Source organism: Falco peregrinus, chromosome 18, assembly GCF_023634155.1.
Source record: "Falco peregrinus isolate bFalPer1 chromosome 18, bFalPer1.pri, whole genome shotgun sequence".
NCBI lineage: Eukaryota > Metazoa > Chordata > Aves > Falconiformes > Falconidae > Falco > Falco peregrinus.
In genome coordinates this window covers 6016820-6044246 of record NC_073738.1, presented here as the reverse complement: position 1 = coordinate 6044246, position 27427 = coordinate 6016820, and the positions used below count along the sequence as shown (strand labels likewise).

At 66.6% G+C, this 27427-nt stretch overlaps 3 protein-coding genes across 6 annotated transcripts; 2 read left to right on the top strand and 1 right to left on the bottom strand.

The window, feature by feature from the left end:
- The first annotated feature begins 227 nt into the window (after positions 1-227).
- Positions 228-4796, top strand: G6PC3 (glucose-6-phosphatase catalytic subunit 3). 3 transcript variants are annotated; one of them, XM_055789947.1, is made up of 6 exons: positions 228-975; positions 1316-1422; positions 2030-2120; positions 2512-2630; positions 2738-2909; positions 4051-4796. In XM_055789947.1, exons 1-6 carry the CDS (start codon positions 758-760, stop codon positions 4373-4375), a joined length of 1032 nt encoding a protein of 343 aa, XP_055645922.1. In that variant the 5' UTR covers positions 228-757; the 3' UTR covers positions 4376-4796. The 3 variants fall into 3 exon arrangements, with proteins under 3 accessions (XP_055645922.1, XP_027640178.1, XP_005235928.1); XM_027784377.2 differs by lacking the exon at positions 4051-4796 and adding an exon at positions 3013-3841 and having other exon boundaries at positions 233-975; XM_005235871.4 differs by lacking the exon at positions 4051-4796 and adding an exon at positions 3013-3841 and having other exon boundaries at positions 236-975; positions 2768-2909.
- Positions 4135-22384, bottom strand: HDAC5 (histone deacetylase 5). The gene is given in 29 exon segments (XM_055789946.1): positions 4135-5822; positions 6277-6430; positions 7001-7085; positions 7307-7440; positions 7524-7642; positions 8057-8154; positions 8267-8386; positions 8483-8570; positions 8688-8743; positions 9470-9577; positions 9658-9707; positions 9826-9946; positions 10017-10150; positions 10619-10775; positions 11334-11609; positions 12060-12265; positions 12378-12600; positions 13275-13406; positions 13784-13896; positions 14589-14720; positions 14834-14912; positions 14914-14962; positions 15061-15098; positions 15100-15176; positions 15291-15429; positions 16205-16407; positions 18734-18808; positions 21170-21302; positions 22278-22384. Coding segments are annotated over 28 exon segments (3228 nt in total). The 5' UTR covers positions 21192-21302; positions 22278-22384; the 3' UTR covers positions 4135-5782.
- A 1260-nt stretch (positions 22385-23644) lies between these two features.
- Positions 23645-27381, top strand: HROB (homologous recombination factor with OB-fold). Of its 2 annotated transcripts, none has more exons than XM_055790038.1 (10): positions 23645-23758; positions 24022-24072; positions 24272-25186; positions 25267-25350; positions 25531-25671; positions 25852-25960; positions 26043-26128; positions 26344-26451; positions 26636-26828; positions 27023-27381. In XM_055790038.1, the coding sequence occupies exons 1-10, from the start codon at positions 23756-23758 to the stop codon at positions 27094-27096; spliced, it is 1764 nt and encodes a 587-aa protein (XP_055646013.1). In that variant the 5' UTR covers positions 23645-23755; the 3' UTR covers positions 27097-27381. The 2 variants fall into 2 exon arrangements, with proteins under 2 accessions (XP_055646013.1, XP_055646012.1); XM_055790037.1 differs by lacking the exon at positions 23645-23758 and adding an exon at positions 23777-23808.
- Positions 27382-27427: the final 46 nt, after the last annotated feature.

Genomic DNA, 27427 nt, shown 5'->3' with positions numbered 1-27427 from the left:
CGGGCCCGGTGAGAGCGGGAGCGGCGCGGAGGGCGGGGGGCGGCGGCAGGGTCACCCCCACCCCCCCACCCCCCCATCCATCCCGGGCACACCGTGCCGGGGTGGCCCCCGCGGGGCAGGCGGCACCGGCAGGCCCAGGGCCCAGGCCAGGCCTAGGCAGGCTTGGGGGCACCTCAGGGACCCCCCAGAGAGACCCCAGGGACCCCAGGCCCGCTCCAGGGAGGCCCTGGAGAGACCCCAGGCCCGCTCCAGGGAGGCCCTGGGCCCACTACAGGGAGCCCCCAGGCCCGCTCCAGGGGTGCCCCGGGCAGGCCCAGCACCAGCCCCAGGGAGGCCAGGGCTCCTCAGGGCAGCCTGGCTGCTCCAGTGACCCCCATGTTGAGACCCCCAGGACGTCCTGTGCCAGGTCAGCCTGGAGCACCCATCGGTGGGCAGCCCCTCAGCAGGCAGCCCTGCACCGCCATCCCTGCTGCGGCACCACCGGGACCCTCTGAGCCGCAGGGGTGGGATGAGAAGATAGAGAGTCCCTCGCAGGCAAACTGCCGGTGACGAGCGGCTCCCTGAAGCTGTGCCAGCACGGGCATCAAGCACCGGGGCGCCTGTCCCTCGGGATCACGCCGAGAGTGGGAGCTGGCCGCAGCGTGACACCACCCCAGGGAGCCACCTCACACCCCCTTCCTGAGATCGCTGCCCCTCAGTCGGACTCTGTGCTGTGGACTGAGCAATAACGCTCCCTCTTTGCCCCCAGCCCGGCAGGATGGATGCCCTGCACACCACCGGGATCCACTTCGCAGAGGCACTGCAGTCTGGGCCACCCTGGCTGGAAAAGTTCTGGATCTCCGTGACCTCCCTGGCTGATCCCAAATGCGTCTTCACCATCTGCTTCCCTATTGCCTATTTTCTTGACCGCAAGGTGGGAGTGTCGGTGCTGTGGATTGGCCTGGTGTCAGAGTGGCTCAACGTGGTCCTCAAATGGTGAGGGGAGAGCCGGGAGTCACAGGGTCCCTGTCACACCTGGTGACACCCCAAGGGCTGAGCGGGTACCGTGTTCACAGTAGCAGAAATACAACCACGGGCTCCGCTCGGCAGGCAGAGACACGTGCTGCTCCTTGCCTGCGCGTTTCTGCAGGTCATCCGAGCCGTAGTAACACATCTGCCAGGCATTCATGGCAGAAAAAAGCCCGGGAGCCATAAGAACTGGCAGGGATCCTGCCCTCCTGCTGCCGGCTTCAGCCCTTGGGCCCACTGGGGTGGGCAGCAAAGCTGCTGGGCCACATTTGGGCGTTCACTGCTCTGTGGTTTCTCTCCCCACCAGGTTCTTGTTTGGGGAGCGCCCTTTCTGGTGGGTTCACGAGTCAGGGCTCACCAGTAAGCAGCTGCTCACGCTGCGCCAATTCCCTGTCTCCTGTGAAACTGGACCAGGTGAGTTACAGATGAAAGCTTTTCTTTGCGTCTCCGGCAGGCCCCGGGACCCCTAGGGAAGGGCTGCAGGAGCTGGGAGGCCCCACCCGGATGCGAGTGCTTTGGCTGGAGGCTGCTGCCAGGCTGGCAGGACACGCTAAGGGGAAAGCCATCCATCAGCCAGCGCCTCGCAGCAAAGCAAATGAGCGAGCGGCGGGGAGCGGGCCGGGCGCCACGGCTGCTGGCATGGCGCACGAGGCACAGATGGCTCCAGGGCCAGGAAACCCACAGGAGAGTCTGCTGGCCGTGGGCACCAGGGCACCTTGCTCGCCCAGTCTGCCTGGCCTCCCCTGCCCACGGAGCCCGCATCCCTGCCTGTTTTTTTGGGCGGGTGATCATCATCCCCAGGCAGCAGCTTGTTCCATCCTCATCCTCTAGCCAAGCTCCCCGCACCGGCGGTGGCTGGCAGCCAGGAGGGAGTGTAGGGTTCTGGCGGGGCTGCCCAGCCGCGAGGGTTAGACCCAGCAGATGGGTCCCCAGCTCTCCCGGGTGACCTCGGGCATTCGCCGTGTTGGGACATGCTCCCCCCAACCCACCGTGTCAAGCGTCCTGTGCTTCCTCTTTGCAGGGAGCCCCTCCGGCCACTGCATGATCACGGGGGCAGCCCTCTGGCCGCTTGTCACTGCTCTGACAGAGCTGGCATCCAGACAGTCCAGGAGGTGAGTCCCAGAACGGGGAAGCCGGCGCTTGGAAATCTCCAGAGAACTTTTGGGAAGAGGGAGGTGTGATGTGGGACCCTTCCTCAGCAGGCAGCAGCCACGGGGGCAGTGGGAAGGATGTCTTCCCCTCCCAGCAGAGCAGCTCCTGGGGAACATAGCTCTACCCTGACAGCTCTGCCTGCTGTAGCAACAGGCTGCAAAACTCTGGAGACCCTCATAAAGCCCCCTCCCACCCCACCAACGTGCTTTTTTTTGCCTTTTTCACCTGTGCTTTACTCATTCCTCCTGCCAAGCGGGGCCAGCCCTGCCCTGCCCGGCACAACACACTCAGGACCACTAAGCTGGACCCAGTGGCTGCCTCCCGGCTGCTGACCCTCCCCTTGCCTTCCAGCCTGGTGGTGAAGCTGGCCCCCTTTGGTGCCTACACTCTGCTGCTGCTGGCCGTGGGGCTCTCGCGCGTCTTCATCTTGGCCCACTTCCCCCATCAGGTGGTCTGTGGCACCCTGGCAGGTGAGCCGGGGAACATGCGGTCCCTCCACCCGGAGCCCAACACCTGCCCTGGCCCAGGTTATTTTGGGCTCCTTCCTCGTCCCTTGAGCCGCCCCCATCCGTCCCAGAACCCCAGCCTGCCTGTCCTCACCATCCAGGGGCAGCCCTGGGCTGGGGGCTGCAGGCTCGCACCCCGGCCACCCGCACCCCGGGCTTCTTCGTGGCTGCTGCGCTGGCCCTGCTGCTCAGCTCCCTCGCCCTGCACAGCATGGTGATCGCCGCCGGCATCGACATTGACTGGTGAGTGCCTGGCTGCGGGGGCTAACCCCAGGGATCTGCCCCCTAGGCTGGTGGGGGGCTAGCCCCAGAGCTCTGCCCCCCAACCCCTCTCCCCCTGCCACAGGTCCATCCACTTGGCCACCAAATGGTGCTCCAGCCCCACCTGGCTCCGCCTTGACACCCGGCCCTTTGCCTCCATCTGCCGTGACACCGGCAGTGCCCTGGGGCTGGGGCTGGCCGCCGGCTTCCCCCTGCAGCAGGGTGAGCAGCTGGACCCCTGGCAGCGTGTGGCCAGTGCCATGCTGGCCTTGGTAGCCATGCAGGGCCTGCACCAGCTGCTGCAGCCCACGGATGTGACCCTGTGGTACAGCACCAGCTTCCTCAAGTATGCCACCGGGCCCTGGCTGGTGACATCTCTCCTGCCCCGGCTCGTCCTCTCCCTCAGCCGCCCGCAGGGCTCCCCCCACACTGATTAGGGGTCCCCACCATGTCCTGGTGGGTTCCATGCCCTCCTGGCTCTGCCCTTGGCTGTGCCCATTGTAGGTGGCTTCTGGCCTGAGCGGCCACCAGCTTCACAGCAGGAGGGCACCCCCATCACCTCCTTAGGACCACAGGCCAGTTTAACCCTTGCTGTGCTAACAGCACTGCTGCCCCCCTGGGAAGTGGGACCCCTCAGCACGGGGCAGGTGGGGGGCAGAGCTGGGGGTGCCCCATGCCCAGCAGGTCTGGGGACACAGCACAGGGACATCCCCAGCCTTGGGGTCCCTGACAAATGGCACCACCTTCCACTCCCCCACTCTGCCCCCTTCCAGCTGCCCCAGTTCTCCCAGTTTGGTTTCCCCCGCTGGCACAGGAAGGGGAAGGCGCTGGGATCCCCCACGCCGGATCCCCACTGTAGCGCCCTGGCTGGAAGGGCCACCCTGTTTCTAACCAAATAAAGGCACCGTTACCAACCTGCCAGCCCCAAGTTCTTCAGAGAGGGGGGACACAGGCTGGGCTGGGGACCCCCGGGGAGGGCAGTGCCTGGGCTGGGGGGTGATGGGGTGGATGGAGCCCCCGCTGCTGGCTGGATGGCAAAGGGCTGCCCTGTTGCTGCAGGTGGGAAAACTGAGGCACACAGGGCAACCACAAAGCCCTGGGAATGTCTGTCCTGCTCCGACAGGTTCAGGAAAGGGGACACAGAGCCCCAGCACTCCCACTTACTCCCCCCCGGGGCCCCCCCAAAATGCAGCGGGGCGCCGCCGGGTATTGCCAGAAACAGTTTTATTTATACAAGGACGAACATCGGTAACATCTTACAAAATACTCAACTGAAAACCATATCAAGAGCGCGCGAGCGGGCGTCGGACAGACAGAAAAGAAACCGAGGCAGGGCTGGGGGGGAACAGGGCAGGGGGACACAGACACCAGCCCAAAGCAAGACAGCCTCACTGCCGGGGGGCCGGTACCCCTCGCCCCCCCCCCCCCGGGAGGTGGTTGGTTTCTAGGTGAGGTGTTTCTCCCTCCTGGGATGGGGGGCTGTGGGCTGTGACCCACCCACTACTAAAGGGGAGGGATGGGAAGGGTCCTGGGCTGACACTGCCACCCAACAGAGCCCCACCTTGGGGCAAGGTGTTGTCCTTAGCGTTGGGGACAACCGGGCTGGGGTCACCCCCAGTGACACCCCTTTCCTCCTTCCCCACCTGTTGCTCTGAGCCAGGGTCCGCCTCCAGGGCCGCCGGAGGTGACAGGGCACATGCTCACCCCCATCTCCGCCACCACCCCCCTGATTTGGGGATGCCCTGCAGCCAACCCAAAACCCCCAGGAATAACTTAAAACACGAAGCGCTGTCCCCATCCTCCCCCTCCGCCCCGGGACCCACCCATTAAAAAAATACTATTAAATAATACATCTGTAATAAAATTATATACCTTTGTTTTGTGTGGGTTTTTCTCTCTCCCTCTTTTAAAGCTAAGATCGCTCCAAGTCCCCTCTGGCTGGTGAAGTAACAGGAAAATCAAGTGGGTTTTTTTCCTCCTTTTTTTTTTTTTTTTTTTTTTTTTTGCGTGTGTGTGTGTCTTTTTTCCTTTTTTTCTCCTCTCTTTTTAAGAGCAGACAAAGTTTTATCCCAGTGGTGGTGCTGGGATCCATCACCCATTGACCCAGGGTGACAAAGGGACAGGAACGGGGCTTGTCCCCTATGTCTTGCGTCCCACTCTGATACAGGGATGTCAAAGGGGGGAAAAGATAAAAGAAAAAAAATCCCAAAAAATCACAGGGAAATTAAGGCATTAAAAAAAAAAAAAAAAAAAAAAGATTTAATTAAAGGCACAAATATTTCCCATCGCCTTTCCCTGGGGGACGGACGGACACTGGAGCTGGGGAGGGAACAAGTGGGGGGGTGGTGGGGTGGGGAAAAAAAAAAGAGAGAGAAAAGAAGGAAAAAAAAAATCTTCGGGGAAAAAAAAAAAAAGAGGAGCCGCTGCGGGCCCGGGGGCGGGGGGGGGGGGCAGGGGGGCGGGCAGGCAGCGATGGGAAAATCCAACGGATGGACAGACGGACAGAGGGACGGACAGAGGGGGCGGGAGTGCTGGTGGAACTGATGCTTCACGAGAGACACAACCGCAAACACTGCGTGGAGCTGGGGTCCAACGGGACGGGGGGGTGGTATTTTTTTGTGATTTTCTCCTCTTTTTAATAGAAAAAGAAAATATTTTCTTCTTTTTTCTGTTTTTCCTCCTGGTTTCTTCCATTTCAGTTGTTTGGGGTTTTTTCTTTTTTTTTTTTTTTTCCCCCTTTATGTGTTGGGTTTTTTTTTTTCTTTTAAATGTGATTTTTGTGTGTGTGTTTCTCTTCTCTTCTTGGTGTCTCTTCTTCAGAAACAGAAAAAAAACCTCAGCTGGGGGATGGCAGGTCACAGCGCCGGCTCAGCCTCCATCGGCTCCTCCGCCGGCCTGGCCAGGGGCAGAGTGGGGCATGAGGGCGCCGGACCCCCGGCGGGGAAACTGAGGCAGCGACACCAGCAGCTCAGTGGCCACAGTGGCCTCCAGCCCCCCAACCCCACTCCCAGTTGTCCTTGGGGTGGGACATGTGTCCATCAACCCCCCACAACACACGTGGCTGCACGCACAGCCCAGGGGACACGCATCCCCCCCAACACGTGTGGCTGCACACACGGCCCAGGGGACACGTATCCCCCCTAAGGACACGCATGGCTCCATGCACAGCCCAGGGGACAAGCATCCTCCCACCAGGGACACGCGTGGCTGCACACACAGCCCAGGGGACACGCATCATCCCCTTAAGGACACGCGTGGCTCCGTGCACAGCCCAGGGGACACGTATCCTTCCCCCCCTCCAAGGACATGTGTGGCTGCACGCAGAGCCAGGGCCACCCTGGGGCCATACCTGGGCTGGGGGTTGGCACCCCCCTGCTCGGCGCCCACCGAGAGCAGGGCCATGGCTGTCACCGTCTCAGCCTCCTCCGCCTCCCCCTTCTGCGCCTCCAGCAGCGAGCAGCCCACCGCCGCCGCGAAGCGCTTCACCGAGCCCCAGTGCTTGCCTGCGGGCAGCCGCAGCGCTGGGCACCCCGGATCCCCACGGCAGGGACAGCCTGGGGACCCGTGGGACCCCCTGGGCAGGGGGCACTGCACGGGACCCCCTGCTGTCACCCACAGCCAGGACAGCCCTGGGACCCCCATGGTGCGGACAACCCTGAGCACCTCCGTGACAGGGACAACTGGGGGACCCATGGGACCCCCAAGGCAGGGGCAGCCCCAGGGACCCCTCCCGTTCCCCCCCAAGGCGGGGGCAGCCCCAGGGACCCCTCTCCCCAAGGCAGGGACAGCCCCAGGGACCCCTCCGGTTCCCCCCTAAGGCGGGGGCAGCCCCCCAGGATCCCCCCCCCACGGCAGGGACAGCACTGGAGACTCCTCCAGCTCCCTCTCAGGGCAGGGACAGACCCGCTGGGGTCCCTCGATGGTGAGGGCAGCCCTGTGGACCCCTCTATGTGTCCCGCCCCCCCAACAGAATCAGCCCTGGGGACTCTCTCCCATGTCCCCCAGTGGCAGGGGCAGCCGCAGGGACACCCCAGCAGGGCCCGTGTCTCCCCTCCCCGGCTGCAGGTTCTCACTCTGGATCTCTATGACCTTCTCCAGGGTGGCCACCGCATTCACATTTGGCTTCTGCTGTAGGAGGGATGGATCCAGGGGCTCCAGCTGGTGGGGGCACACACACACAGCACCATCAAGACCCCCAAACCTGCCACCAGCACCCCCCAAAACCCCCCACCAAGAGCAGGGCCAGGATTGGAACCCCCCTCATCAACCCAGGGGAAACTGAGGCACGACGCAGGGTGTGCACCTCAGCACAGCCCTGCACCCTGGGGTGGCCAAGGGGATTCCCACGGGTGGGGGGTCCCCACAGGTGACCCCCGTACCTCCAGGCCGAGCAGAGCGGAGACGCAGGCCTCCGAGGCATCACAGATGGCTGTCAGGTCATGCCCCCCCTCCAGCGCCAGCACAACCCGGCCCCCCGCCAGCATCATCAGCTGCTTTGTCAAGTGGCCAAAACCTGGGGGACACCAAGTGGGGGGGTGACAACGGCTCATCCAGGGTCTGTGTCCCCCCCCGAGCACAACCCCAGGCCCCACTCACATTTGGCGGTGACGGAGTAGCCACCGAGTGGGGAGAGGTGACCCTCGACAGCATCGAAGCCAGCCGAGACCAGCACCATGTCTGGGGAGAACTCGTTGGCAATGGGCATCACCACGGTCCTGGGGGGCAGAGGGTCAGGGCTGACCACAGGGACCCCCCCAGGATGTAGGGACACCCCCCCAGGACAAAAGGATCCCCTAGAGGCACGGGGGACAGCTCCCCCCCCCAGGACACAGGGACTTCATCACCAAGGGTGCAGAGACCCCCAACCCAAGGGCATGGGGACCCTCCCAGGACATGGGGATCCCCAAGGGCATGGGCACCCCCTCAGGACACAGGGACACCCCCAGGAGTGCAACCCCCCCCCCCCACCTAAGGCACAGGGACACGGTCAGGACACAGGGATCCCCACAAGAGCATGGGGACCCTCCCCAGGGGTGTGGGAATCCCCACAAGGGTGTGGGGACCCCTCCCAGGACACAGGAACTCCTCCCTGGACCCAAGACCCCCACTGCCCCCCGCAAGATGCCCACCTGAAGGCAGTGAGATACTCCACGTCCCCGATGGGGGGGTCGACGCCACCGGTCCAGGCGATGTTGATGTTGTAGCCCACTCCCATCCCGCTGCCCACCTGGGCACAGCCAAGGGTGACCCCAACCGCTGCAGCCAGCGGAGGGGGGAGGGGAGAAGGGCAGAACAGGATGCAGGGTGACCCCCTCCCTCCTGCCCCCCTGCCCCGGTACCTCCTCGGGCGCCCCACTGCCTGGGAAGAAGTTGCCATCATCATAGCGGTGCAGGGAGATGTAGAGGACGTCAGGGTCGCTGTAGAAGGCTTGCTGGGTGCCGTTCCCATGGTGGATGTCCTGCCGGGGCACCAGCGGCGTCACAGACCCCCCACCCATCCCACGGGGTCGCCATTACCCAGGGGGGGTCCCCACCCCCCTCCTGGGGGGCCTTACCCAGTCCACGATGAGGATCCTGCCCACGCTGAGCTTCTGCTGGAGCAGTTTGGCAGAGATGGCCACCGAGTTGAAGAAGCAGAAGCCCCTGGGGACAGGGCACAGGGTCAGCCATGGGGGCACCCAGGTCACCACTGACCCTCCCTCACCACCCCATGGTGGGCAGGGGCCCACCAGCACAGCCCCCCCGCAGCCCCCCACTCACATGGCTGTGGACTCCTCTGCGTGGTGTCCTGGGGGGCGGATGACAGCAAAGCCATTCTGTGGGGACACAGAGGGACATGTGTGGCAGGGGGACACGGACGCCTGGGGTGAGCGTGCAGGGGAGCAGCACACATGCAAGTATGCACAAATACAGTGCAAACACATGCAAGCATGCACATGTGCCATCACGTACACCTCTGCAAGCGGGCACACATCAGAGCACACATGCAAGCACACAAGGGCTGTCGTGCCCCCCCAGGGGAGCATGCATGCAAGTGCACACCACCTGCGAGTATGCATGCAAGTGCACACCACGTGAGTTTGCTCGAGGACCACACACAGACAGGTAAGCATGCACAACAGTGGTGCACACATGCAAACTTGCACAGAGCCCACCGCACCCCCAGGTGAGCATGCATGAGAACACTGCACATGTGCAAAAATGCACAAGGACCACCATGCACGCCCAGGTAAGCACACGTGCTTGAGCACCAACACACCCGCAGGTAAGTGCACACGAGAGCAGTGCACAAGCCAAGCTTGCACAGGGGCCATCGCACGTCCTGGTAAGCATGTGTGAGGACAGTGCACACACACACAAGCGTGTGCGAGGATCATCACACCCTCAGGTAAGCGTGTATAGACACCTGGGGCAGTGTGCACACAGTGGTGCACACCTGGGGCAGCATGCACACCCAGGGCAGCGTGCACATGGCAGTGCACACCCGGCGCAGCGTGCACACCCGGGCAGGCAGGTGGCCTGTGCCAGCCTGCCCCGCTCACCTTGATCTCTCCGGCAGCCACCTTGAAGGCGAGCTCCACCAGGCAGCCCACCGCCATGCGCACAGCACTGGACGAGTGCATCTCATTCCACACCGTATCACTGTCCACCTGCAGCCGGGGACACACACACAATCAGCGGGGCCACAGCGGCCCGGGGACCCCTACCCCCCCGGCCACCATACACTCACCCCGATGCCCCCGCACGGCAGCACCGTGTACATCTTCTGGCTGATGGGACCTGATGGGGCAGAGCGTGCCGTGCCGGGGTGGGGGCTGGTGGGGACAGTGTCCCCCCCCACATGCTCCAGAAGGGGACCCAGGCATGTGGGCGCCCCCCACCCCCAGCCAGCACCTACCGAGGAGCTTCTTGCTGTCGAGCTTCTGACGGTTGAGGGGGCTGGTGCCATAGAGCAGCGTGTGATGCTCCGAATGCACTGTCTGGATCTCCTCCAGTGTCGCCTTCCTGCCCCGGATACGCTGGGGAAGGGGACAGAGGGGTGAGCCCCCCAAGCTAAGCAGGGGACCCCCAGGACGTGGGGTGCCTCACCTCGCACTTGCCAAGGAGGCCAGTCTCCTGCAGGCGGGACCAGATGCTCTGGATGCGGCCGGCGTGCTCAGGGTGGATGTTGGTGTTCCCGCAGGTGCACTGGTGCTTCAGCATGAACGTGTCGTACACCACGCCTGCACCGGGCAGCCACAGCGGCATGCCTGGGACCGGACCCCCAGGACCCCCACCCCCCCCTGCACAGGGGATCCCATGGAACACAGGGAACCCCACAGGAGAGGGGGACCCTGTGGGACATGGGCACCGCTGGGCACACCAAGGGATGGGGCACCCCAGGGGACAGGGGGATCCCATGGAATAGGGGGATCCCTGGGCACCCCAAGTGATTAGGAACCCCAGGGGAAAGGGGGATCCCGACGGCACCCTAAGGGATGGGGAATCCCATGGGATACGGGGACCCCTGGGCACACCGAGGGATGGGGCACCCCATGGGACGGGGATCCCATGGAATAGGGGGACCCCTGGGCACCCCAGGGGACGGGGCACCCCAGGGGACACAGGCACCCCTAAGCCCACCAAGCGATAGGGCAACGCGCTCGCCCCAGGACAACCCCCCTGTGCCATGCTCCCCCCCCAGCCTGTACCTGTGGTGAAGAGGTGCTTTGGGGGCCCGTCGGGCGCAGGGGGCTTGATGCCGGCACCGGCGGGGGACGACTGGGTGCGGGCGAGGGCTGGGTGGGGCAGCGCCAGGATGCCCAAGGAGGTGGCAGGATACAGCTGCAGCTGCGCCTCGGGGAACACCTGGGGGTCCCAGCCCCCCCCCCCCCGCCATCAACCCCAGCCCATCGCCCTGCATGAGCCACGGCCGCGTCCCGCTTGGGGAGGGGGTGGCCACGTCCGAAGTCGAGGTTGGAGAGGGGGGGAGGGATGAGTCACGGCAGGGGCCGGGGGGGGGCCGCGGTGCGGGGGTGGTGGAGCCAGGAGGCCGGGGAAGGGGGGGGGGGATGGGGATGAGTCACCAGCCCCTCCGAGTCATCACTGCGGCAGCATGGGGGGGGGCAGGCCCCCAAAAAGCTGGGGGGGGGGCGGGCACAGCTGGCCACGGAGCAGGAGATGGGGTGCAAGGGCGAGGGATGCAGACACGCCTGCAAAGGATGCGCGTGCAGGGGGGATGCTCGTGCACAGCGTGCTTGTGCAAGAGAGATGCCTGTGCAAAAGATGTGCATGCGAAGTGGGATACTCCTGCACAGGATGGTTGTGCAAAGGACAGTTGTGCAGGAGTCTGGGGCGGAGCCATTCAGGGAACTGGTGATATCTGGGACCCCCCCCACAGGTCCATGGGGCCCCCCAAGGCCTCACCTGTTTGTAGGTGACGCCCAGCTCAGCAGCATCGGGGACCCCGGGGATCTCAGCCTCGTCCCCACTGTCACCTGGCTCGTCGCAGGGCACCCCGCAGCCCTCGGGGTCCTGCAGCCGCTCCGGGGAGTCCCCGGCATCCGCGGAGGTGAGGGCAAGGGGGGCACCGGGGGACACCCCATCCCCCGGCGGGGGCGACTGCTGCTCTGTCAGCTCCTCCTCCGTCTCCTCGGGGTGGGTGGGGGGCTGCCGCGCCAGCTCCCCCGGCTTGGGGAGCAGCTGGGGGGGTGGGGTGGGCATAGGTGTGGGGGGCCAAACTGACCCCCAAACCCACCAAAAACCCTGCAGCCAGCCCCACATGCCCACCCCACACCCACAGCTACCCCACATCCCCCCCCCAGTATCCGCCCGTATAGACCCCATGCCCCACAGCCACTCTACATCCAACCCCCACCCTGTACCCACCCCAAAACCCCACATCCCCCCCATGGCCCCCCCAGTATCCACCCCATCCCCACCCCATGCTCCACAGCCACTCTATATCCACCCCCCACCCCATCCCCACCCCATAACCCACAGTTACCCCACATCCCCCCCACACCTTCCCCATATATGCCCCACGGGTGCCCAATGCCCAACCCACACCCTCCAGTCCCTCTCCCAGCCCCACAGCTGCCCCATGCCCGCCCCACACTCGCTCTCCCAGCCCCACGGCAGCCCCAGCCCCACCTTGCCCAGCTGGACCTGCTGCTTGTCGAGGAAGTGGTGCTGTAGGGCGCCGTGGGGCAGGGCGCCGTGGGGCAGCGCCTGGGGGCTCTGGGGCAGGGGGGACGACTGCGTGCGGCTGAGGGGCCGGTGCCGTGGCAGCTTGCTCACCGTGCGCACGCTGCCCGCACGCTCCCCCGTCACCAGCGGCGACTGCCCGTGCAGTGGCACTGCGGGAACCGGTGTCAGCGAAGCACCCTGGGACCCCCGGGACCCCCACCAGGGCAGCAGTGCCAGGGGGTGCTGCAAGCAGGGGACGCTGAGGCAGAGCAGGGGACCCACCGGCAATGAGGGTGCTCTGCTGCCGTGCTTGCTCCAGCAGCAGGACATGCTGCAGCAGGGACGCGGGGCCGGCGGGGGGGTCCCCCTCCAGGGCCACCCCCAGCAGGCAGCCCGGGATGGACGAAGTGCTCAGGAACTTGCCGCTGAGGGCGGCCCCGGGACGCAGCGTGGCCACCGCCGGGCGCTCGGCCTCCACCTGCTGCGGGGACAGCTTGGGGGACGCCTGTGGGGACGGAGGACGTCGCTGTGCCCCCCCAGCCCTCGGTGGCCAGGCGCACCCACCCAGTGTGAGGTGACACCCCCACCCAGCCCTGCGCCCCCCAGTCTGGCAGCAGCCCAAACTGGGGAGCCTGGGGTGCTGCCAGCCCTCCCCCTGCATGATGCGGTTTCTCTCCCGTGGAGAAACTGAGGCACAAACCCATGAGGGGGCATATGGGGGGGGGCACCCAGGGCTCCTGGCTTGGAACCCCCCTCTCCTGCCCAACAGTCAACCCATGGGCATGGGGTCCCCTGGGGGGCACTGGGTCCCCACACCAAGCCTCTGAGGTGCTGGGTCCCCAGGCCAGCCCTGCACGACATCAGGTCCTTGTGCCACCCCCCGCGGGGTCCCCACATCACCTCTATGGGGTTCAGGTCCACGTGCCATCCTGCATGGGGTCCTCACATCCCCCCACAGGGTCCCAGATCCCCATGCCACTTCCCCCGTGGGGTCCCCACATCCCCCCTATGGGGTTCAGGTCCCCATGGCACCCCACATGGGGTCCCCACATCCCCCCACAGGGTCTCAGGTCCCTTTGCCACCCCGCGTGGTGTCCCCACATCCCCCCATGGGGCCCCAGGTCCCTGTGCCACCCCCCAGGGCGCAGGGTCCCCACACCAAGCGCTGGCCCCGCTCACGTTGAGGTGGGAGTTGGTGACGGTGACAGTGGCCTGCAGCCCCAGGGAGATGTTGGGCAGGGACGGGGACGTGTAGAGGCTGAGCTGGCTGGTGCCGTCCAGGGTGAGGGCTCGGTGCTGGGGCAGGAGCTGCTGTGGGGCAGGGGGACACGGCACTGACACGCTATGAACGTGCACATGCGTGTGCCAAGACACACCAGGACATGCATGAGCTGCAGTCCTGGGAGCACACGCGGGGTGCATGCACCTGAGCACACACGTGCACCCAGACACGTGATCCAGCACACACCTGAGCAAACCGACAGCGCATGGCTGAAGCACATACGTGCACCCCGAGCACTCACAGCACACACCTCAACACGTGTGCACCCGACATGCTCACAGCACACACCTGAGCACACGCGCATGCTGAGCATGCTCACAGTACACACCCGCACACACATGTGCACCCTGAGCACGCTGACAGCACACACCCTGCACACGCGTGCACCACCCCCGGCAGCTCCTACCTCAGCGTGGATGTTGGGGACGGAGCCGGTGAAGCCGTTCTCAGCGATGGCGCTGTGGGAGCTGTTGGGGGAGCTGGGCCCAGAGCCCGGGGCGCTGCTGCACACCGAGGACACTGCAGGGCCAGCAGGTGTCACAGGGGCTGCTGCCGCCACCCCCAGCCCTGCCTCAGTTTCCCCTGCCAAGGTGCACGGCCGTGGGAGGGACAGGGCAGCCTGCACCTGAGTGTGCGCATGCACGTGCAAGGGTGTGCAAACGCACAAGCACGTGGTGCACAAGCATGCACGGTGCACAAGCACACAAGTGCAGCACAAGCATACACAAGCACGTGTTATGCAAGCATGCATATGTACAAGTATGTGCATGCACTCACATTACAAGCCTGTATACGCACACACGTGCACACTGCACAAATGTGCAGCGGCCCACATGTGCACACGTAGCACAAGCACGCACATAAATGTGTACAGTACAAACACATACATGCACAAGCACACAAACAGGTTGTACAAGCACACATACACACATGCACACTCACACTGCGCAAGCATGTATATGCACAAGCGCATGTGCACACAATAAAAACATGTATGCATGCACAGCACATACACGTATGCACGCAAGCATGTTATACCAGCATGTGGATGCACAAGCACCTATGTGCACAGCAGTGCACACCTGGCAGCCAGCAGGGAGTGGACACGGGGTGCTGGCCGGAGGCTGCCACCGCTGCACACGAACCACCCAGGGATTTGGGGAAACTGAGGCAGGTGGCAGCCCAGCCCGCCCGCGGCGCCCCCGGCTCACCCGTGATCTCGATGGCTCGTTTCTTGAAGGTGCTGATGACGGTGCCGTCCTTCCTCCGCAGCAGCGGGCTGCTCCGCCGCTCCGCCACCTTCTGTTTTAACCGCGAGCGCACTTTCAGGTTGGGTTCGGAGGCTGCGGGGGGGGGGCGGGGGCGGAGGGGGGGGAACCCGGGAAGCAGCATTAGCCCCGGCACGGCTCTGGCAGCCCCCCGGCAGCCCCCCTCCCACGGGCGCTCCCGCACCCACCGGTTTTGCGGAGCGGGAAGTCATCCCGGCCGTCGTAGGTGCCGAGGAGGGGCAGTTTGTAGGAGGGGGGGGGTCCCCGGGCTGCCGCTCTGGGGGGGGGAACTCTGGTCCAACGAGGTGTGGTGAGCCCTGGGGGGGGCGAAGGCGGCAGAGACCCCGCTAGGACGCCTGGGTCCCCCCCTGGCCCGGTTTGAGAGGGAGGCTGTCTAGGTTTGGGGGGGACCTACCAACATTTGGGGTGCTGGGGGAGGGAATGGTTGGGGGGGGCCGGTGCCCGGCTCCTTCGTCTTGCTGAGCAGGAACTCCTGCAGCTTCAGCTTCACCTCCGTGCTGGCGATGGCGCCTGGGGGGGGACACGGTGGGGGCGGCAGCAGGGGCACAGCACCCACACCCCCTCCCCAGGAGCCTATTGCCTCCCACCCCCCGGCCCCCAGCCCCACACGTGCCCCCCACTCACTCTCACGGCTCTTGTCCTTGGTGCGCAGGGCGTGCAGCTGCTCCAGGCGCTGCTGCTGCTCCAGGGCCTCCTGCCGCTCCCGCTGCCGCTGCTGCTCCAGCTCCTGCTGCCGGCGGGCAGCCAGCACTTCCTGCTGCTGCTGCGGGACAGAGCCGGGGGGGCTTGGGGACGGACACCCCCCACCTCCCACCCCCTGCTCGGAGCAGGCCCTGAGGGGTCTGCGCCACCCTGCCCTCCCCCCGACACAGCTCCGGCAGCCCAAGGACCATCCATGGTGCCCCACAGCTCCGTCGACCCCAATGGCTCCATCACCCCTGATCAGTGATGCCCCACGGCTCCGTCACTCCCGGTCAGTGATGCCCCCAATCTCCTCCCCCACTCAACAGGCTCCATCACCCCTAATCCCTCCCCATCACTGTGCAGAGGTGATGCCCTCCAGCTCCAACACCCTTACACTGTCTCTAATGGTTCCATCACCCCAAGACAGGTGATGCCCCACGCTCCATCACCACCACCCCCAATTTCCCTCCTAAGGCTCTATTACCTCAGACTGGCAATACCCCACATCTCCATCACCCCCAACAGCTCCATCACCCCAGACTGGTGATGCCCCCAGCAGCTCCATCACCCCAGACAAGCAATGCCCCCCTGGCTCCATCACCCCAGACAGGCAACGCCCCCAACAGCTCCATCACCCCCAATCTCTATCCAGCAGCTCCATCACCCGACAGGCAATGTCCCCCATCTCCATCATCCCAGACATGCAATGCCCCACAGCTCCATCACCCCCAACAACTCCATCACCCCCAGTCTCCACCCAATGGCTCCATCACCCCAGACAGGCGACACCCCACAGCTCCATCCCCCTCCACCAGCGACACCACCCCCCAGTGGCTCCACTGCCCGCAGCCCACCTTGAGGTGCTTCTGGAGCTGGACCTCGTGCTGGCGGGTGAGGTGCTCATGCTGCTTCTGGAACTCGGCGAAGAGCAGCTGCTTCTGGAGCTGCTGCTGCTGCTTGAGGGCCAGCAGCTCCCGCTGCAGCTGCCGCTCCCGCGCCGCTGCATCCAGCCCTGGCCCCCGGCACTCCCCGCACGCCTCCGCTGGCCCCTCCACCCCTGCGGGCACCAGCCAGCCTTAGGGGTGCTCAGGGGGGTCCCAGGGATGGGAGGGAGCTGGGACCGGGCAGGGGGACAGCTGGGGCACACGTAGGGGGCAGTTTGGGGGTGTCCCAGGCGCAGAGGGGGAGCTGGGGCATGCTCAGGGGGCAGGCTGAGCAATCCCAGAGCCAGGGGGCTGTTGGGGGGGGGGGAGCTGCTGGGTGTGTGTCAGGGATGAGCCCCTCCCATGAGGCTGCTGAGGGCTCCCACTAGCTCCGGGCACACCGGATCAGCCCTGTGCCTCAGTTTCCCTCCCCCAGTTGAAGCACAGCCCCACCCCCCCACCCCCCCAAAATAAGCATCTGTAACATGCAACAACTAGCCCAGAGGGCTGCTGGGGTGGGGGCACACCGACACACACGCCCCCCCAACATCCCCCCCTAAAGCCCCGACTCAGGGATGGGCACAAACCCCCAAGCCTCCAAAGAAAACAGGGAGGGGACAGACACAGCTCCCCCCCCCCACAGCAAAGGGCAGGGGGAGGGAACCCAGGCGTGCGGGGGCCCTGCCCCCCCGGGAGGGGGGTACGGCAGCTGGGGGGGCCCATCTCCACGCAAACAGGAAAGCGGGGGGCGGGGGGCACACGCTGCAAGCTAATGCGCCCACCCCCTCCCCCCCCCTGCACCGCACCACTCGTGGTTGCACATCGGGCACTGACGTGGACATGTGCCCGGCACGGACCTGCAGACGTCACCAAGCCACGGGGGTCCAGCACCCCCCGCTCTGCCATCCCCCCACCCCGGTCCTGTCCCCGCCCCCAGCCCCCTAAAAAAACCCACTCACCCCTTCCCAGTACCACGCAGTGCTCCCCAGTGCCAATCAGCTCCCCCCAGTACAACCCAGCCCCCTAAGCCAGGCAGCACCAACCTCCCCAGTATGCACCAGTGCCCCCAGTGCCAAGCAGCCCCCCCTCATCATCCCAATCCACCCCCCGGGCAGGGGTAGTTCTCCTGGAGGGGGGGGGAAGCACACTGGGGTGCTCCTGCAGCCCCCCAGGACTTCCAGCCCCCTCCAGTTTGGGGGGTAACAAAACCACCCGGGGGGGGGGGGGGGGGGGGGCAATGTGGGGGGGAGCAGCGAGCAGCACCCGGGAGGGGCTAAAAATAGCCCCGGGAGGGGCCACGGCAGGAGCCGGCCCAGCCCTGGCCAAACCTGCACTTAGGGGCTCAGAAGTGGCTTTGGGCTGGCAAGGGGCCAGGGCCACCACCCTACCCGGCCGGGCCACCACCCTGCCGGGGGGGCCACCAGCCTGCGGCCCCCCGCCACCCCCCCGGGAGAAATGGGGCTGCTTAACCCCTGGGTGCCCACGGACCCACCAAAGCAAAGGGCCCCCAGGGCGGCACAGGGGCTCCCTCTGCACCCGTCCCCAGCACGGGGCAGGCCAGGGTGGGCAGCACCACCACGGCTGGGTCGCCCCCCCCTTACACCCAGCCCTTTACACACACTTGTGCACGGAGATCAGCTCTCCCCATTGCACACCCGTGCAAAGACAGCCAACCCCGCACACGCTGGTGCAAGGCGGACTGGCCCCTTTGCACACTTCCCCGAGGAGAGCAGATCCCCCCCGTGCACACCCATGCAAGGAGCCCAGCGCTCCCCTTGCACACCCACACATGGAGAGCAGCTCTCCCCACCGCACACCCATGCAAGGACAGCCAACCCTGTGCACGTCAGTGCAAGGAGGGCTGGCCCCTTTGCACACCTTCGTGTGAGGAAAGCGGCTCCCCCTCTTGCACACTTGTGCCAGGGCATGCACACCCCCGCACCATGCCACACTCGACCCCTCTGTGCCAGACCCCAGCCGCCTTTCTGCACTCGTCGTCCCCCCTGTGCCACCACAGCAGCACCCACCCCCCAAAACCACCCCAGAGCCAGCGGGGAGCCCCTGCCCTGGTGGGGAGACACTGCAACCCCCCCGGCACAGCAGGAGCTAAAAACCCCCAGTGGGTGCCCCACCGCCGTGGGGCTGGGGACCAGGGTGCCCCCCCAGGGACGGCACACCCCAAAACCCATGGTGGGGGACACACTGCTGGGGGCTCTCAGGGCCGCATCCAGCCTAGAGCACTACGGGTGTCACCAGCACGATGCCGGGGGGGGGGGGCACATCCCCAGTGCATCCCCCCTGACATGCCCCAGCCCCCCGGCAAGGGAGAGCACCGGTGGGGACACACACAGCCAAAACCTCCCAGCGCTCCGGGACACTTGGGGGAACACGACTGGTGGTGGCGGGATGCTGCCAGGTTTAGGAGGGGGGTGGTGGTCCAGGACCACCCCCAGCACTCACCTGGGGCAGGGAGCGCAGCATGGAGCTGGGCACGGGACAGGAGCTCCAGCGAGGGCTCACGGCTGGACCCCCCCTCTGCGGAGAGACAGCCATTGCTGCTGTAAACGGGCTGCAGCATCGCAGGGGGCCCTGGGGCACGTGTGTGTGTCACCCCCCCCCGTGGCGGGGGGAGCAGTGGGCCAGGGGTCACCAAGCATCCCTGGAATTAGGGGCAAGGGAAGCGGATGTGGCCCCCCCAGCCCGGGTAGGGTAGGGTAGGGTGGCCCGCCCCCCCCGCCCCCCCCCGCCCCCTGCCAGACTTTTTTCTCTGACATCTGGAAATAGCCATGCACGGGAGGAGCCACTATAAATAGGGCAGCGTGCCGGGGGGAGCCACGCCGGGGGGAGCCACGCCGGGGGGAGCCACGCCGTCTCCCGTGGGACGGAGCGTGACACGTGTGTGTGTGTGTGTGTGTGTGCGTGCGCGCGTGTGTGTGTGTGTGTCCTGTGACACAGCCCCCTCCAGGGACACGCAAAGGCCACCCACCCAGCTGCACCCCCAAACTGCCCTGGGGGCTGAGGGGGAGGGGCTGCTCCTGCACGGAGGGACCGGGGGGCCTGCAGCTGGGCTGGCATCCCCGCGACCCCCCCCAAGGCACCCCCAGCCTGTCCCTGGCGAGCCCCTAATTGCAGGGGACGTTAATCCGCATCAGCGCCGCTGGGAATAAAATCCAGGTTACGTGGAGGGGGATTAGCCCCCACTCCGGGAAAGTGAAGGCAAGCAGCCCCCACACACCCCCGGGACCCCCCAGCGGGAGCCCTCCATGGGGACAGGGTCCCCAGCACAGGTGCCGACTCAGCACATTTTCTGCCGGATCAGTGACCTGAAGCAGCTCAGCAGGGCTGGGGGTGATGATGGGCTGAAGTGGGGACCCCCCCCAGCTCTGGGGGATGGGGGGACCCCCCCACCCCTCTGGCCACGCGTAACCCCCCGCTGGCAGCAGCCATGTTTATTTACCAGCATCTTAATCCCAAGCCGAGACTTTTAATAGCCAAGATATTTATGGGCTGTCCCCCTGCCAGCCCCCTGCCCCCCCCCGGGGTGCTCTGGGGCTTGACGTCAGCCCAGCTATTTCTGGTGCCGCCAGCGGGCAGGAGGCCACGGGAACGAGCCCTCCTGGCTGCTGGACCCCCAACACAGGCAGCCCCCGGCAGGGCAGCCCCAGCCAGAGGTGGTGGCACATCTGTGGGATGGGGGAGGACACCCCCAGGCACCCGAGGGGGGATGGAGGGGAGGTGGGTGCCTGCACCCCCAGGGATGGTACCGCCACCCGCACGATGCCGGAGGATGCTGGGCTCCTGCAGGACCCCCGAGTGCATCCCAGCTTTGGGGTGAGCGGGGGAAGGGGGGCCAGCAGCAAGCGGGTTGGGAAGGCACAGAGCACCCTAAGGGTGACTGGGGACCCCGGGGCGCTGGGGTGCCCCCTGCCACGTCCCTGTGACAGATGCAGCCCTGGGGATGCCCAGCTGCGACCTGGCCAACTCATCCCAGCAGCCCAAGGGCCTCGTCCCACGGAAGCATCTCCCAGGGGCCCCCGAAGCCCCCCAGGCTCAGCCCCAGAGCCACGGCCGGGAGGGGACCCAGAGGAAATCACGGCGGGGACGGGCAGAGGCAGCCGGGCCGTGTCCCCGTGCCACCGCGCCGCGTGCCAGCCCCGTGCCAGGCACGGCCGGGCACTGCTCCAGCCCCGCGGCTGCTCCAAAAATACCGGCGGGCAGCACGGGGGGCAAGCGGCACGGGGGGCTGGGGACAGAGGGGACACGTGCCCCCCCACCTGAACCACCAGCGAGCACCCAGCTCTGTCCCACAGGATGGGGAGCTCTGCCCACACCCCCTGCCTCAGCTGCCCCCCCCGGCACACCCCGCAGGCTGCCAGGGGTCCCCATGCCCAGATGCTGCCGGAATTCCCAGCGGGCTCATTACCGGGCAGCTGTGACGAGGAGCCAGCGGCAGCCGACGCAGGCGCGGCCCTTGCATCACCCATCACCCCTGCATGGCACCTTGGGGCACCTAGCACAGGGGGGTGTGACCCCTGCCCCAGTGTCCCCCGGGGATGCCGGGAGTCCAGGGTGGCTGGGGACAGCTCAGGGGTCCCGGCACGGTGCCATCGCCGCTCCGCACACACCCGTCTCACTGTGACACCCACGTGGGTGCTCAGGAGCCACGGCACCGTGGCAGGTGCCGTGGTGGGTCAGATGCCGCTGTGACACACAGGTCCCCATCCCTCCGACACCCAACGGGTGCTGGGGAGCGGAGCAGGGGGTCCAGAGCCATGGCAGGGACCCGACCCCCGTACAGGTGGGATGCGGCTGCACCTGGGGTGGGACGCGATGCCCAGGACAGGGCAGGGTGCCTGGTGGGGTGCAGCCCCCCAGCCCAGTGTCCCCCAGTCTCACCTGTGTCGCTCTGGGGGTCCATGGTGGCTGACGGGTGACAGCGGTGGAGGGGGGGGTGCAGAGAGGCAGGTGTCCGGAGATGCCGTCAGCGCCGGCCGAGGCACTGGGGCTGTGCCCGCACCGCCCAGGAGCCCTGCAGGACCAAGCAGCCTCGTCAGCACCGTGTCCCCCATCCTGCCCCTGCCCCCCCGAGAACCCCCCACAGCACCAACCGGGGGGGCCCGGGCTGCTCAGAACCACGAGCTTCCCTGAGCTGGGGGCCAGATCCGGCACCACGGTCTGTTTCACCCCCCAGCCCATCAGCAGCCGCCGGCAGGATGCGGCCCTGCTCCCTGCCGCTACCCCCGGGAAAAGGGGGACCCGGGGGTCTGCGGGGCACCCACAGTGGGGACCCGGGGTGGGGGCGCAGAGGAGGCCGGGGGGGCTGACAGCGTTACACAAGGCTCTGCAGAGAAAGGGGGGAGGGCACAGACGTGGAACCTGGGGGGGGGGGGGGGGGCAGCGGGCAAGTGCAGCCCCCAGGACCCCCCTGCGGTGCCACCCCACAGGGACACGGGTGGTCAGGCCCACCCCACGGGGGGCGATGCGTGTGCTCACAGCGGGGCTGGCCCAGCGCCCCCTCCCCCGGTGCTGCAGCCCCTTGGGGCACCCCCGAGGCAGGGGTCGGCAGGGCCACGCGGGGGGGCCACATCCATCTGCCCAGCGGCGCGGCGGACCCGGCGGGGCGGCGGGCGGAGCGTTACGGGCAGAGCCGAGCCCGCCGCGGTGCAACGGTCCCCCCCGCTGCAACCGGCCCGCGCTGCGGGGCCCCCGCCGCGCTGGCGCACAGGCCCCCCCCGGCGCGCCCCCCCGCGCTGCACGGGCCCCTCCCCCAGCATCGCACCGCGCAAGCCCCACTGCACGGCGCCCCCCCCGCCCCCTCCCCAGGCTGCAGCCCCCCCGCCATGCACGGCACCCCCCGCCACCACCCCCGCTGCACCGACCGCCCCCCCCCCCGCTGCACCGCGCCGCCGCCGCTCCCCACACCCACATCGCCCGGTGCCCCCCCGCCATTGCACGCCCCCCCCTCCCATTGCACGGCCCCCCCGCCATTGCACGGCCCCGGTACCTGCGCGGTGCCCGGCCGCGCCGCCCCGCGCGCGCCCCGCCGCCCCTCCATCTTTGCAGCGGGGCCCCGCCCGCCCCGACAACAACATTCGGTGACGTCACTCGCCGTCACGTGACGGAACCCTGCGCTAAAAATAGCTTCGCTCCCTCCCCCTCCCCCGGGGGCGGGGCGCGGCGGGGTTGGGGGGGCGCCTTAAAGGGGCCGCGTGGGGCGGGCGTGTAATGACACGCGTGGGGGGGGCCGGCGCTGGTGTGCAACGGCGCGTCTGAGCGTGCACCGCGTGCTGGTGTGCAAAGGCGTGTGTGAGCGTGCATCATGTGCATGTGCAACGGCACATGTGAGCATGCACCGCGTGCATCATGTGCTGGTGTGCAATGGCACGTGTTGAGTGTGCACTGCATGTGGGTGTGCAACGGTACATGTGAGTGTGCATCATGTCCTAGTGTGCAGCGCATGCTGGTGTGTAACGGCACGTGTGAGCATGCACTGCTTGCTAGTGCACAACAGTGCATGTAAGTGTGCAATGCGTCCTGGTGTGCAACTGCACCTGTGAGCACGCAGCATGGTCTACTGCCCGCATGTGTGACAGGCTGATGTGGGCACGTGTGTGAGTGTGTGCCATGTGCTAGTGTGCAATGGGACATCCTCTGTGTGTGGGAGGGGTTGGTGCACAAAGACACACGTGTGAGCATGCACCATGCACTACAGTACCATGACCCACATATGAGTGTGTGCGTGTGCGCACCATAGGCTGGTGTGTGATGGCACACACGTGTGAGTGCTGTGGGTTGGTGTGCATCAGCACACATCTGCGTGCATGCACAAGAAGTTGGCGTATAATTGCTTGTACACAAGTGTATGGATGCACATGTGTGAATATCCGTGTGCAACAAGCTGGCAGTGCGGTGCACACGTGTGAGCGTGCCTATGGCAAGTGGGTGTGCACTGGTACATGTGTGCTCGCTCCACGGCAGCCTGTGTGCCGCTGCACACGCGTGTGCATGCACGAGGGGCTGGCGTGCCCTCACACGCATGCACACGCGCGTTCCTGCCCCACCGGCTGGTAGCCCCTGCTTGTGCAATTGCACGCGCGTGTGTGAGACAGCGCTGAGGGGGGGACGGGACAGGTCCCCCGGGGCCGCTCTGCGCGTGAGGCCCACGCGTGGGCGCGCGGGGGTGAGTCATGTCGGGCCGGGGCCGCCGTGAGTCACCGCCGGGGACCAGCGCGGACACTCACACGCGTGGGTGCCCGGCGGGGGGGAGGGGTGTGGTGTGAGCGCGGGGCGGGGGGGACCCTTGGGGCGGGCGGGCCGGCGGGGGGCGCTGCCACCTCCCCTTTAAGGGGCGCGGCCGCGGTTGCTGCCCGCCGACAGGCGGTGCGAGGCCCTTAAAGGGGCCGTTCCCGCCCGCCCTCCCCGCAGCCGTGGGTTCGCGGCCCGGCCGGGCCCACTTCCGGCTGCGGGGCCTGCGCCGCTGCCATGGTAACGGGAGTGGGGGCAGGCGGCCCGGGGTCCCCATGCGGAGGTTTGGGGTGAGCCCGGCTCCCGGGGGGGAGCCTAGGCGGGTGGGGAAGGCCGCCGCCGTGGGGCCCCCGGGGTCCGCTCCGGCTGCGCGGGGTGGGCCGGCCTGTGGGGAGGGGGCGGGAGCCCCACGGGCCGCCTGTGGGACGGGGCGGTCCTGGGGGCTCGCACGGGGGGGGCGCCCCGCGACCGGCCCCCACCCCGGCTGCACCTCCTTCCCACAGGCCGGCCGCCTCCAGAAGCTGTTCGGGGCCGACGGGGACTTGGCGGATGAGGTGAGGGACGGGGCGGGATGGCCCCCGCCTGGCACCGGGACAGACGCGGGGGCAGCACCGGGCCCGGCGCCTCCCCACGGAGCTGGCAGCGGGCGCTGGTGCCCGTTCGGCGGCGGTAGCTCCCCCGGGGGCCGTGGGGTCGGTTCTGGCCGGCCCCCTCGGCGCGGCGCTGCCCGGCTCCCCGCACCTCTTTCCGCAGGATTTCCTCTCCGCCGTGGAGGATGCGGAGAACCAGTTCGTGGTCCCCGGGCGCCTGTCCCCCGGCCATGGCCCGCCGCCTCCCTGCGCGCAGCCCCTCCGCCCGCTGGGACCCCAGCCTGGTCGCGGTCCCGGTAAAGCCCCTGGCCTGCGGCCCCTGGCCAGGCAGGGGGAGCAGCCCACGGGCTGCGGGGGACCCCCGGCCCGGGGAGCAGCTCCCCAGGATGAGCTGGACAACGACCTGTTCCTGGCAGCCTGCATGGAGCTGGAGGGCCCCGAGCTGCTGGCGGGGACCGGGCAGTGGGAGAAGCCCCCGTGGGTGCGCACAGGGCAGGGGAGCCCCCAGGAGCGGGTGGCCCCCAAGAAGCTGCGGGTGGGAGACGAGCTGGTGCCACCCGGCTCCGGCAGGGCAGAGGATAGGCAGGGCCCCCTGCCCACCCCACAGGCAGCTCCTGCTCCCAAGCTGGTGCTGCGGCCCAGCGCAGCCAGTGCCTGCCCCCCCCAGCCGCCCACCCCCCTGGGAAGCCCAGGTGGCTCCGGGGGCTTCATCCCCGCACCCAGGGGTCCAGCCCTGAGGCCTTTCCAAGTGCCCCTATGCCAGCCCACAGCGAGCAGCTCCTCTGTGGGGCCATGGGTGTCCCAGCCCCCCACTGCACAGGCACCCCGGCAGGGCTGCCCCCCGTCCCAGCTGCCCCCCAGGCCCCCCACGAACCCGCCGGCCTTGGTAAGCAGTGTGGAGCCCCCGCCAAGGCAGCTGCTCGGGCCAGCCCCGGGCAGCTTGCAGACACCAGTGGTCACCAACCACCTTGTGCAGCTGGTGACAGCGGCCAGCAAAGCACCTGGGGCTGCCCCCCGACTCCCACTGCAGGGGAAGACTCGCCGGTTCCCAGGACCAGCTGGGATCCTGCCCCAGCAGGTAGGTGCAGGGGATGGGATGGGATGGGCTGAGCTGGTGAGGAGACACAAACCCCTGGACATCTCTGTTTCTCCCATCAGCATGCTGGGAAGCTACTGGAGAACATCCTTGTTTCTGCTCCCCAAACTCCAGCTCATGGGGCTGTGATGAAACCACGGATGGAGGTAACCCCCCTACTCCAGCACAGATCCGGATGTGAATACCAGTGCTGCTGCTGCGGGCAGTCCCCAGGCCATGGCTTTTAGAGGATGATGTTGGAAGGGGAGGGGGTCCCTGGGGCTCCCCTCTTGCTGCAACGGGGCCATGAGATGTGCTAGGGTGGTGACCACGGTTGTCCTGTCCAGGGACTGCCCAGCGCCTCACCACCCACGGAAGAGGATTTCGGGAAAGGCCCCTGGCTTGCCATGAAGACAGAGCTGGGTCTGGATGAGAGGGACCCTGGCTGCTTCCTCAGGACCTACAGTGTGGTCATGGTGCTGCGGAAGGTTGGTGAGGGCACTGGCTCTGGGGACTCGGCTTCCCATCTCTCCCCTTGCTCCCTGGAGCTGTTTCCAGGGCCAGGCATCAATGTGGGGAGGGGGCTGAGGTGGGCTGACTGGAGACATCCTGTGCCCCTGTGGGGCTGCCCTTGGGGACATCGGTGTGATGAGGGTCTCTGTGGGCAGGCAGCCCTAAAGCAGCTCCCAAAGAACAAGGTCCCCAGCATGGCGGTAATGATCAAGACACTGACCAGGACCAACATCGATGCTGGTGCCGTGTTCAGGGACCCGACTGGTGAGTGCAGCCACGCTTGTGCCCGTGTTGGGGGTCCTGGCCATCGCTCCCCATGGCTAATGGGTCCCCTCCTCATCTGCAGGAGAGATGCAGGGCACGGTGCATCGTCTGCTGCTGGAAGAGAGACAGAGTGAGCTCAGGCCCGGCTCAGTGCTGCTCCTGAAGCAGGTAGGGGATGTGGAGGCAGATCTCCAGCAGCAGTGAGGCCTTTGGGGCCGTTCCTGCTGCAGGTGCCACTAACCCATGGTCACCGTGTCCAGCCGCCCAGCTCGCATCCCAGAGGAACAGGACAGGGGGCTGCTCCAGCTCCCCCCCAGGCTGTGGCCAGTGGCACCAGCAGAAACTGGAGCTCTGGGTCTGACCCACCACTTTGTCCTCAACAGGTGGGTGTCTTCTCCCCGTCCCACCGCAACCACTACCTCAACGTCACCTCCAATAACCTGCTCAAGATCTTCCCACCGGAGCCCGAGGGCAGCTTCTCGCAACGGGAGGTGAGGGAGGGCATGGTGCTGCTGGCCCTGGAGGGATGGGGATGCCGGGACTCCCAGGGGTATTACCACGGGGTACGGGCTGCAGGGACCCTCAAGAGTAATTGGGGAGGTGGGGGGCGGCTTGGGAGGGACAGATAAATCCTTCTGTGGGCCCCCAACAGTTCATCTTTGCTGGGTTTTGCAGGTCCCTGCTAAGGCTGGGCTACTCCTGGACCACCACGCACAGCCCCCCCAGGGTGTCCCTGGCCCTGGGGATGGGGGACAATCGGGGACAGGGAGCCACAGCACAGAGCAGTCTCCTGGGGGCTTCTCCCTGCACCTGCAGCACCCCGGGCCTGGGCAAGAAGACCTGGTGGGAGCTGATGCCTGCGACATGGGTGAGCTGGGCCCGTGCCACATGGGGAGGGAAAGCTTGATGTTATGTGGAGAACCCATCCTGGGGCTGGGCAGTCTCCCCCCTGGGCAGTGCCAAAGGGGCGTCTCGTCCCACTGTGTCCCTAGTACGTGGGCTTGATTCCTCCACTATGCACGCGTAAAACTCATGAATTTCATCTTCCTTGTGCTTGTGCAGATGACCTGGATGGGCTCCTGGGAGAGCTGCCTGAGGATTTCTTCTCTGCTCCAGCCCAAGCTGACTGCTGCTGACCTCGGGGGGCTGCAGCATGGCCAGGGGGCCGGGGAGGCACCAGGAGGTTACCACTGCCACAGCCTGGGTTGCACCATGGCCCGGCAAGGGAGCTGAGCAAGCAGGTGATGCATTGACCACCCACCCGCCTGCTCCTTCCTCAGTATCGTCATGTTTGTTCTGGAGCCAAGAGCTGGGGGGACCCAGGGGGTCTTGGGTGGACACGGCCTCAGTGCCTGTCCCCACTCCTGCGGGCAGGCTGGCCCCTCTTGGCTCCCAAACCTGCATTAAAGGGCTGTTCTGTACCTGCCTTGCCCTGTCTGCATATGTGTCACCATCTCCTCTGCCGCT

What these genes read in the sequence shown, in the direction of transcription:
- HROB (XM_055790037.1), top strand. An exon ending in TGGTCATGGTGCTGCGGAAG is followed by an intron (nt 25,672 to 25,851) that starts GTTGGTGAGGGC and finishes CTCTGTGGGCAG; the next exon opens with GCAGCCCTAAAGCAGCTCCC. An exon ending in GCAGCTTCTCGCAACGGGAG is followed by an intron (nt 26,452 to 26,635) that starts GTGAGGGAGGGC and finishes TGGGTTTTGCAG; the next exon opens with GTCCCTGCTAAGGCTGGGCT.
- G6PC3 (XM_027784377.2), top strand. Translation starts at nt 758, where the DNA reads ATGGATGCCCTGCACACCACCGGGATCCACTTCGCAGAGGCACTGCAG. An exon ending in CTCCTGTGAAACTGGACCAG is followed by an intron (nt 1,423 to 2,029) that starts GTGAGTTACAGA and finishes TCCTCTTTGCAG; the next exon opens with GGAGCCCCTCCGGCCACTGC. An exon ending in GGTCTGTGGCACCCTGGCAG is followed by an intron (nt 2,631 to 2,737) that starts GTGAGCCGGGGA and finishes CATCCGTCCCAG; the next exon opens with AACCCCAGCCTGCCTGTCCT.